The 10153-nt window shown below is 53.6% G+C and overlaps 1 protein-coding gene across 1 annotated transcript in view; it reads right to left on the reverse strand.

Moving 5' to 3' along the window:
* LOC311249176 (histone-lysine N-methyltransferase 2C-like) overlaps positions 1 to 10147 on the reverse strand; it is a 15073-nt gene extending 4926 nt beyond the window's left edge. The window contains exons 1-24 of the mRNA XM_084340006.1: positions 10139 to 10147; positions 9483 to 9715; positions 8262 to 8660; positions 7580 to 7687; positions 6485 to 7498; positions 6132 to 6404; positions 5794 to 5976; positions 5296 to 5457; positions 5029 to 5164; positions 4585 to 4699; positions 4299 to 4474; positions 3877 to 3989; positions 3656 to 3793; positions 3400 to 3451; positions 2885 to 3006; positions 2694 to 2792; positions 2369 to 2578; positions 2150 to 2277; positions 1866 to 2061; positions 1504 to 1713; positions 1002 to 1381; positions 673 to 785; positions 264 to 400; positions 1 to 73 (exon numbers count right to left, since the gene is read on the reverse strand). The exon at positions 1 to 73 is cut by the window's left edge and continues 55 nt beyond it. Of these exons, the coding sequence (XP_084196132.1) occupies positions 1 to 73; positions 264 to 400; positions 673 to 785; positions 1002 to 1381; positions 1504 to 1713; positions 1866 to 2061; positions 2150 to 2277; positions 2369 to 2578; positions 2694 to 2792; positions 2885 to 3006; positions 3400 to 3451; positions 3656 to 3793; positions 3877 to 3989; positions 4299 to 4474; positions 4585 to 4699; positions 5029 to 5164; positions 5296 to 5457; positions 5794 to 5976; positions 6132 to 6404; positions 6485 to 7498; positions 7580 to 7687; positions 8262 to 8660; positions 9483 to 9656 (4711 nt within the window). The 5' untranslated portion in view covers positions 9657 to 9715; positions 10139 to 10147. The remainder of the gene's footprint in view (positions 74 to 263; positions 401 to 672; positions 786 to 1001; positions 1382 to 1503; positions 1714 to 1865; positions 2062 to 2149; positions 2278 to 2368; positions 2579 to 2693; positions 2793 to 2884; positions 3007 to 3399; positions 3452 to 3655; positions 3794 to 3876; positions 3990 to 4298; positions 4475 to 4584; positions 4700 to 5028; positions 5165 to 5295; positions 5458 to 5793; positions 5977 to 6131; positions 6405 to 6484; positions 7499 to 7579; positions 7688 to 8261; positions 8661 to 9482; positions 9716 to 10138) is intronic.
* Positions 10148 to 10153: the final 6 nt, after the last annotated feature.

Here is a 10153-nt window from a genome sequence, read left to right on the forward strand (position 1 = left end):
CCAGAGGCCACTCCATGAGAGGGTTCCTGCCGTAACGAAAGGTGTACCGCTCACACGTCTCCACACCTGGCAACTACACACACACACACACACACACACACACACACACACACACACACACACACACACACACACACACACACACACACACACACACACACACACACACACACACACACACACACACACACAGAGCAGCGGGTCAGCATGAGTCTGGATTGAGTGTGTGTGTGTGTGCGTGTGTGTGTGTGTGTGAGACGTACAGACTCGGTGATCCGGGTCACTGCAGACGTGGTCAAACCGAACAGATCTTCTCCTTTCAGGTAAACTGGGAACAGCTTCAGAGTCCCACTGGACGACCTCAGCTGAGACACTGGGTCCAGGATCTGGTCCCACACAGCTGCAGACACAGACCAACATTCACTGTAACGGGGGCTCATCTGACACTCTGATTGGTTGCCAGCCGTAGGAAGGCGGGTCTTATGATGATGGATTTCTCTACAGGTGAAGCGACGTGATCACGTGCACACGCTTCTGCTCTGTTGTGTCTGTGACGGGACACTCAGCTCGTACAGGAGCACGTCCGGACCGTTATAAAGTCTGGACCTGGTGTCCTCTTCACTTTGTAACGACCTCGCAGTCTTTTTATCAGAACACAGACGTGAGGTTTACCTTTCGGTGACGGTCCGGCCACGATGAGGTCATCGTATCCCTTCTCCACCACCTTCACCTTGAACAGCGGCTGGCCCTCCTGCTCCTCGATGGAGCACAGGTACTTACAGCGTCTGAGGAGCAAGAAGGAGGTCTCACTTCACATGTCAAATCCAAACCATGAACACTGTGGTCTGAGGACCAATCAGAGAGCAGAGATCATCTCCTCATCACATCCTGCTCAGATAATTAACTGTGTGCGCAGTGATGATGTCAGAGCGGACCCACAAAGCATCATGGGAGACAGACTTCTGATCTAAGCACCAGACAGTGGGTCAGTGGAGGTTTACCTGTTGCTATGGCGCATGCTCCAGTAGATGCGGTTGGCGTGGTAACCGATGGGGAAGATGGCGGTCTTGTTGTGGAAGGCGTTCATCTGCTGTGGGAGGAGCCTGCCGATAGAGCGGAACAGCAGGCTGCCGACCCGGAAGGTGTGCTGCCGCTCGCCGCGCTGCACCACGGCGGCGATCTGCCGCGCCTCGTCCCGCTGCACGAAGACTCGACGAAACACGGCGAAGCAGCGCAGCTCAGAGTCATACGGGTCAGAGACCGCCATCGCCGCTGGGTCGGGAGTCTGCCCCGGGGTGGAGGAGGGGGAGCAGCTGGAGGACCTGTCCCCGCTGAGAGGAACCATCCTGGGCTTATGAAGGTGACAGAGCATCGTCTTATCCTGGAGGAGACGGAGCGGAGAGAGTGTGAGGAGGTGTGTGCGTGTGTGTGTGTGTGTGTGTGTGTGTGTGTGTGTGTGCATGCGTACACTGATGTGTGTGACAGTATTTTACAGTGTGGTACCTTGAAGAAGGTGCAGTGGGCCTGCAGTGCGCAGGTGAAGTGATAGGTGTTGGTGCAGCGGAGGCGGTTGCAGCCGCTCGTGGCTCCGGGCTGCTGACAGTGGGCGCAGCGGAGAGCCAGCCCTCGTCTCAGAGCCAGCTCCACGTTGATCAGAGCGCCGGCCTGGGTCTCATACACCTCGCTGGACCACAGAGCACAGTTCAGGTGGACCTGACACACAAAGACACACAGGTGATGAACCCATTCTGGCTCTGCTGGTCCAGACCATCATCAGAGACTCTCTTGGTTCACAGCAGAGCCCAGCAGAGCCCAGCAGAGCCCAGCAGAGCCCAGCAGAGCCCAGCAGAGGCCCGTAGACTCACCCACAGGTCCAGGTCCAGGTTCAGCAGTCTGGCTGGTCCGTCTGTCTGTCCGTCTCCCTGTTGGTTACAGAAGCAACACCTCCGCTGGTCTTTGGGTAACGGGTCAGGACGAAAACACGCACCCAACTTCTTTAAAAGCACGTCCACTTCCTCCTCTGTTGGCATGGCAACCGCCTCATTGGGGATGCAAGGGCCCCTGGGTAAACAGAGAGACACATACAGAACGATGCTAACAAGCTAACATGGACAAGCTAACAACCTTTGTGTGATGCTAACAGGCTAACCTGCTCAGTGTGATGCTAACACTCCAGCGTCTCCAGCGGCAACTCTTCATCCTCTTCAGGTGGCGAGACGACAGCAAGTCCTCTCCACCTGGGACGGCCCGGGGGCGGGGCTTTAACTTTACCTTCACCTGAAAACCAATCAGCCACTCAGTCAATCACCTAATCAATCACCCCGCTGATCAGCTATTTCTTTGGATCATTTAGTCAGTAACCGCTCACCTTGAGGCTGTCCATGCGGGTCTTGGTCTCCATGGTGACGGTGGAGGCCGGGGGGAAGGAGAGGGGCGGGGAGGAGGGTGTGGGGGCAGGTGCAGAGGGAGTTTGGAGGAGGGTGTGGACGGCGATGGAGGACATGTTGTTGGTGTACTGGTGCTGCACTCTGCTGGGAGGGGGGTCCTCAGAACCGGACAGCATGACGGGGTCTGCAGCCTGAGGACGGACAGACGGACATTATGATGTCATCAGTTTGACAGACCTGCAGTCACTCTCTCACACAGCTGATCATGATCCGATCAATAACCAACAATCTGATCGGATCTCTCACCTTGTTTCCATCTGATCTGCTCTGCAGGTCAGATGTGTAGAGAGCAGAGCAGTTTGGACTGCAGAACACCAAACTGGACCCTGGTTTGGACTGACCCTCCTGTATCAGACAGACAGACACACAGACAGACAGTTATTTCCTGTCTGTCTTCTTTGTGTGTCTCAGTGTTTAACTGTTATCTTGTGTCCAACCTGTTTGAGCTCTTTGACGATGCGGACTCCGTTTCCCAGAAGCCCTTTGCAGTAGTTGCAACACTGAGGCCTGACAGCAGCTACGGCGGTGCCGCCATGTTGGATGTAGTTCATTCTGACACCTGGAGGCAGCACACACACACAAAGAAGGTAGAGAGCTGTCAATCACAAGTCAGGGGTCGTTCATTCCTGTGGAAGCTGCTCAGTGGCACACTGGACCTCCGGCCCGGGTCCTTCTGCACTGTGCGACCCATAGAGCGAGCACATTACAGACTTCAGCCGACCTCCCGGCTAACTTCCTGTTTAGCACTTCGACAGTACGACAGTTAACGGGTCGTGTCTCGGGGTTGTGATGCTCAAAAACATCTATCAAGCGTTTATCTGGCCACAGAGCATCAGGTGACCACTATGACTCCGGTCTGCAGAGCCTGGAGCTCCTCCTGAGGGTTGGGAGACAAACTAACAACACAACTGTGTGTGTGTGTGTGTGTGTGTGTGTGTGTGCGTGTACGCACCAGTGTTCCCAGCAGCAGGTGGAGGTCTCTGCTGTCTGCTGCCTGTCGACCCCTGCACACACACATCAAACAACAGTCTGTGGCTATAATGAAGTTCAGAGCTCTTATTTTGAAGGAGAGGAGGAAATACATCATGGAGGGTTTAAATTACAACAACGTGAAATATAAAACAACTCGTCATAATTCAATGAAACGTGACATCAGGAGGAATATGAGAGTTTTTCACCGGAAATTAAACTGCAGTATTTTATTGTACCTGCGTCAGTGGCACTCGGACTCCGGCCAGCAGGGCCAGAGAGCTGCGCTCGGGGCCCGCCGGTCGGCTCAGCTGGTAGTCGACGGGGACGGGGACCCGCAGCAGCTCCGCCACCGCCGCCATCACCCCGGCAACGTTCTGTGAAGCAGAGTCAGAGTGATGTCAGTGATGTCATCGGGGGTTGTGGGGGGGGAGTGAGAGAGAGAGAGAGAGAGATTTACCTGAGCTGCAACAGGGTTCAGGGTTATCGCTATGGTAACCAGGTCTGTGTTAGAGCAGGAGGGAGGACCCTGATGGCTCGGCTCCACCTTCACTTCCTGTTTCAGTGCAGAGGCTGAACACACACACACACACACACACACACACACACACACACACACACACACACACACACACAGGTGAGCAGCAGGTAGTAAATGTGTGGCTTGTTCTCATGATACAGTCACCATCAATCACAGGTGTGTTAGCAGAGGAACAGCCAATCAGAAGCAAGGATTTAGCCCACTGGGTTTCATCCTCACAGTTCTCTCAGACACACGTCGTCACAGGTTTACTGACCTTCAAAGACTTTCAAGGACATGCAGACACTTTGAAACACTTTCCAGGACTTGTTTTAAAGCGACACATCCAGCTGATGACTGACCTTTTCCCCAGGCGCAGGGCATGATGGGTAATGTAGGCGATGGGCAGGGCGAGGGCGGCTCCAGTTTGATGAAGGAGAGGTCGGGGTACCTGCTCACCTCCATGTCTGCAACGCTCTCTGGAGACGACGATGGGACGAAGCCGTCCGGGCTGTCGCGCTCTGACGCGTCCTGCACCCTGAAAACACACGAAGAAGAATGACGTGTCGGCGCAGCAGCAGAAGAAGAATGAAATTCATCTTTCCAAACTTTAGATTTTTTAAGATCGTTGGATGTTCATGTCTTTACCTGAGCTCCTCCTGGTTGTTGTGGGGCGGGGTTGGCAGGGATGCGGGGACGTCAACAGTCTTGGAGGCGTGGTTTAGAGCCAGAAGCCCCTCCCCCTTCTGCTTCACACCTTTCACTGAGGAAAAAACACGTTACTCAACATATTCTGTATGGCCAAAAGTATGTGGACAGCTAAAGCGAGCTCACATTGAACAAGCCGAGTGTATTTAGTAGTTTTGGTTTCAGGCACTGAGGGTGAAAACATCCAAACGTGTTGTGTGTTCAGAAATGTTTGGGTCAAAATGGTTTTCTTTTCTATTTTTTTAAATCTATGACAGTTTCAATGCTTTTATCAGTTATGACAGTTGACTGACTTAAATAATCTTTTATCTCATATTGTTCAGATTTTATGGATCTGAATCTGAGGAGGGTTAATTGTATCGTTACAGAGGTGGCTGTTCTCACCGTCCTGTTCGGTGATGTCCTTCCTGGACAGCTCCTCCGTCGTGGCGAAGCCGTTGACCAGTTTCTGCCTGGCGACGGGCGGGGGGGTGGGGGGCAGGGAGGCCGGTGGTGTGGGGGGGTTACTGAGGTTGTTCTGCTGGAGGAAGACACGGAGGTGATTTCTTTATTTTCAGAAAGTCAAACACTTGTTGCTGAGGCTGGTGTCAAAGCAGCAGTACTGTAGTACTATTGCAGTACTACTGCAGTATTCCTGCAGTGGTACAGTACCTTGTATATGAGCTGTGAGTAGTAGTCGGTGACTCCGTCCAGGCAACCGCTGCCGAAGGTGCCGGTCAGTCTGGAGTCTCTGCCCAGAGAGGAGCTGCCGTAAGGGGGGAACAGACTCAGATCCATCCCCAGGACCGGCTCCATGAGAGGCAGCACCGCCAGCTGTAATCAATAATCAATACAGATCATCAGCTGTCAGTCAGGGAGATACTAGAGGACGTCACCTGATCAACTGACACAGATTCAAGATTACTTTCTTTGTCAAGGAGATTTTTGTCTTTAATCATGAATGAATTGATAAAATGATGAAGATGAAAACAAAGTGAAATCATTTATAGAGTTTAACGAAAACTTGGATCTGAGGAGAGAAAAGAGCGAAGAGGACGCAAAGCAAGAAGGAACGACATTCAGGACGGAAGGAAGGGACAAAGGATGAATATGAAGAGGTGCTGAGAAAGAAGATGAAGACGGGGAGGACCGGGGGAGGTGTTGGTCTACCTGCGTGAGGTGAGTCATCAGCGGGTCAGAGGAGGAGGAGGAGGAGTGGAGCTTATTCTCCTCCTCCTCTCTCTTCCTCCTCTTGTTTTTGAGAGGAGCTCTGTCTTTCTCCGGCCGAGCGACTCTCTTACAGCGCTGCGTCTTCTTCTTGCCCGATGAGTCCAGCAGGTCTGGACTGTTCACCTGGAGGAGGTCAGAGGTCACATGGCTGTTCAACTCAGTCAACACGAGATCAATAACAGGAGTCGTTCTGTGTGCCGCCTACATTACCCACAATGCAACTGAGCCACTGAGTGACATCACTGGAGGCTTCGCTCTGTTTACAGTTATTTCCTCACCATGTTGCCGTGGGAACCAGGCCTGTCCTCCTCCTCGGACCGGACACTCTCATTGGACAGCTGGCGGCGGGCAGTGGGTGGGGCCTGGCTGTTGGGCGATGGCGTGGGGGTCGGCGATGTCTTGTCCTTCAGCAGGTGTCTGAGCAGCTCCTTCCCTCCGTCTCCGTCTTTACCTCCCCCGTGGAGCGGAGAGGGGAAGGAGAATCCCTCTCCCCCGCCCTCTTCCATCTTCACCACGCCTCCCCCACACGCTCCTCCCTCCTCACGCTCCTCCTGCAGGGAAGACGAGGACACACACTGAGAACCTGAGCTCACACAGAGCTGCAGTGACACTAACATTACATGGGACTGACCTTGACCTCCAGACGGACTGCAGACAGGGGACCTCTCAGAGGGTCCATGCCCAGGACGGAGCCTCTCTGCTGGGCTGCTGAGATCACCGACAGCTGCCTCTCCAACTCCGACGACGGAGCCAGACCGCAGTGGGAGGAGCTCAGAGGGAAGGACAGATCCGATTGGTCCATGCTACCCCGTGTGGGTGTGGAGCAGGAAGTGTCTGACACAGCAGGAGTGGGCGGGGCTGTGATATCATCAGAGTGCGACGACAGCGGCGTCCTGGCTCCTCCTCCCCCCGTAGCGTCGTCTCCGTCCCTCTTCCTGCTCCTCTTCTTCTTTGTTTTGTCATCGGGGATGATGTCAGAGTAGAGCTGGATGAGGGAGGCGGGGCCTCCAGAGGAGGAGCAGGGGAAGGAGGGGGGGAAGGAGGTAGAGGGGGAGGAAGAGGAGGAGTCGTGTCCAAAACGATGAGCCTGACCTCCAGGATGAGGGAGGGCGATTCCTGCTGCTCCTATCCCAGCTGGGTGTCCCTGTGCCTGGGCTGAGGGCCCCGTGGGGCCTGAGAACCTTGGTCTGATTTGGAGGTTGGAAGGAACCACATCGATGTGAGGCCCGTGGTCAGGCAGGGCCCGGCCCAGTTCTGCTGTGGCCCCAGGAAGTAGACCTGGAGCCAAGGGAGCTCCAGGGCGCAGTGGTCCTCCTGTGAAGCCCTGGTGGAGGCCTGCCTGTTGGGGGAAAGGTGCCCCTGCCTGGTCCTGGTGCTGTGGTGGAGGTCTGGAGGCTGGGGGGGACTGGAGGAAGTCCTGGGGCAGCTCAGAGCTGAAGAAAGGCATCTGGGAGAGAGTGTCCCCACCAGGGGCAGGAGCTGACCCGGCAGGTCCTCCAGGTCCCGGTGTTTGCCCGACTCGAGCCCCCGTTGGAGCTCCAGATGGAGGCATGGCTGCTACTGCGGCTCCAGGAGCCATGGAGGCTCCCAGGAGGCCTTGCTGCTCCAGCTCCAGTCTCTGCTGCAGGGCACGATGACGCTCCACCTGAGAGGAGAAGAAGGAGAAGATGAACAGCTGTGTGTTGCTACTTCCTGTTGTGTGAATGACGGCGGTGTGATGTTTTACCTCCTGCATGAGCTGAACTCTCTGCCTCTCCTGCTGCTCCCTCAGCCGCTCCCTCCGCTCCCTCTCCTGGAAACCCTCGCTGAACGGGTTGTTGTCGTCAAAGTTCACCTGCAGGAGGTGGAGGCAGAAATCTCTCCATGAGGAGGCTTCGTGGTAGAGTTTTTAAGAAAAGTAACCTTCAGTCGTCCTGAACATGACACCGCTGAGTGGACAAGCACACCGGCCAGTAGGTGGCGATACAGTTAAACATATGTTGATTTATCTTGTCTTTTCTTCACTTTGATGGATTTAACCAAGCGTATACTAACATCTTAACACCAGATTTAGACGCAGGTGATTTTAACACCTGTAAACGAGCTAAAATGGTGACTGACTCTTCACATTGCCAGGAGGTGAGTTTGCTTTGTTTTGTGCCTGAAGAGGAGAGTAAATGTTCAGACGTCGTGTTGTTGATGAACAGCTGTGACTGCTGCAGAGTCATCTGTACACATTCACTTCAAAGACTGAAGACAGATGTCCACCTCAGACACGTGCTTGTTACACAAAGACACATCGGGCACGTGTGAATAGAGGCGATGACATCATCATTTTACATCCACACAAGTGTTTAGAAAAATGTAACAAAGTAAACGTGTAAACAGACCTGGACATCATGAACAAACAGGAAGCTTTTAGTCGTTACCTGCCGAGAGGCCCCGTCCCCCGCTGCTCCGTTGGGCCCTCCTGTGGGGCCCCGTGGACCTGCAGTGAAGCCCGCTGTCGGAGCAGTGAGGCCCGGCAGCATGACCGGGGGGCTCTGGGTGTGAGGGGGAGCTTGGGGGGTGTTAGGCAGGGCAGGGGGCATCTGTGGGGGCAGATGAGGCGGCATCCTCTGAGCCATCACCCCCGGCGCCCCGCCCCCTGGGGGCCAACCAGGGGGGACGTTTGGGGCACGGACCGGTGCGGGCCCACCCGGGCGGGGCTGCATGGACACCATGGGCTGTGAGAGGAGGGGGGCTGCTGGCTGAAGAGCTCTCTGCTGCTGCTGTTTGCTCCTGTAGTCCTCAATCAGCTCGGCATGATCCTTCTGCTGCTTCCGGATCTGAACACGGAAACACAACGTCACAGCGACGCTTTCAACACTTGTCTTCATGTCAAACATCTTCTCCCTCTGTGCCTCCATTAAAACACACACAGTTCACTCACACACTCACTACAGCAACTGTGCTGAAAACAGTCGCAGACAAACTCCTCAGAAAAACTACAGCCAGACTGAACCTTTTAAAACATGCAGCTGGTGGCAGGTTCTCAAACTACCACTCCCCCTCCGTCCGGCCCCGGACCTGATGTCAAAAATAACATATAATCCAGCCCACAAAATTATATTCATACTAATTTAAACTTCACCTTCATATTAAATTGAAATAAAAACATCAAAACTGCATTTATAGAGCAAAACAACGGCCGTTTTAAATATGTCTGGTAGTTTTATTCAGTCTGCGGGAGACAAGAAGGAGCTGTTAGCTGAAGAGCTGCAGGCGACAGGACGAACACCTCCAGCTCCTCACTAACGTTATCAGCTTCTCTTATCACTGAGGTGCTTTTGCTTTTCTCTTTGACAACAAATCCTCAGTCGTCGTCCTCTCAGTCCGCTGAAATATTCAGTTCTTCCTTTACACCTGCCGGCCCCCACAGCTGGTCTACCTGTTTAAAGGTGAGTCTGAAACCAGTGACGCTCTTGTCTCTCTCGTCTCGATCCCCACGGATCAGCTCCGCTAATTCAGTTACCATCACTTTTCATTTCCTGTAACTTGTGTCTTAGTACAAGTTGTCAGTAAGTTATTTAAGAGAAAGATATTTTTTAAACTAACTTTTAAACACTAGTCACATAAAAATGTATACAAGCCCAGGTGTGGTTGCGTACCTGCTCCAGCTGTTTCTGCACCGCCCCCTGCTGCTCAGTGATGTTGCGGAGCTGGGTGGCGTCCTCTTCGGCGAAGGGTCGGCCGGCCTTCTTGGCTGTTCTCTGTTTGGCCGACAGAGACTTCTTGGTCTTGCGGTGAGCGGCGATCTGATCCTCCAGGAGGCGCTGCTGCATCTGCAGGAGCTGCTGCGTCTCCCCCAGCCACTCCTCGTACTGCCGCCGCTGAGACTCGTCTGCAGGAGACACGACAGAGTGAACGTCACTGACGAGGAGGAGAAACTCTTCAACAAACAATCATCGTGTTTCATTTCAATGATCTGATATCGATTCATCACATCCTGAGATCGATCTTTTAATACAGGCTCGTCCTTCATTGTGCCGACTTCTATCAGAGTCACTCAACATGCTCAGATTATGAAAAATAACCATTTAAGAACAAAGAATCAACCAAAACAATCGATTTATATTCGTATTCTTCTATATTAATTTTCCTTCAGCATCAGTTCTCAGCATCTCTCTTCACTTGTGGGCCGAGACAGTCGTCACTGCTGCCCGTCTCTGATGACCCGTTTCTCTGCTCTGACTGACGAAGGTTTCCATCCTCACGTCCCTCGACTCTAATTTAACTGTGTGAGCGACTCAGTGTTGATACTCACTGACGAAGCCCGGGC

The sequence above is a fragment of the Pagrus pagrus genome (genome assembly GCF_965226575.1).
Source record: "Pagrus pagrus genome assembly, chromosome: 20".
NCBI lineage: Eukaryota > Metazoa > Chordata > Actinopteri > Spariformes > Sparidae > Pagrus > Pagrus pagrus.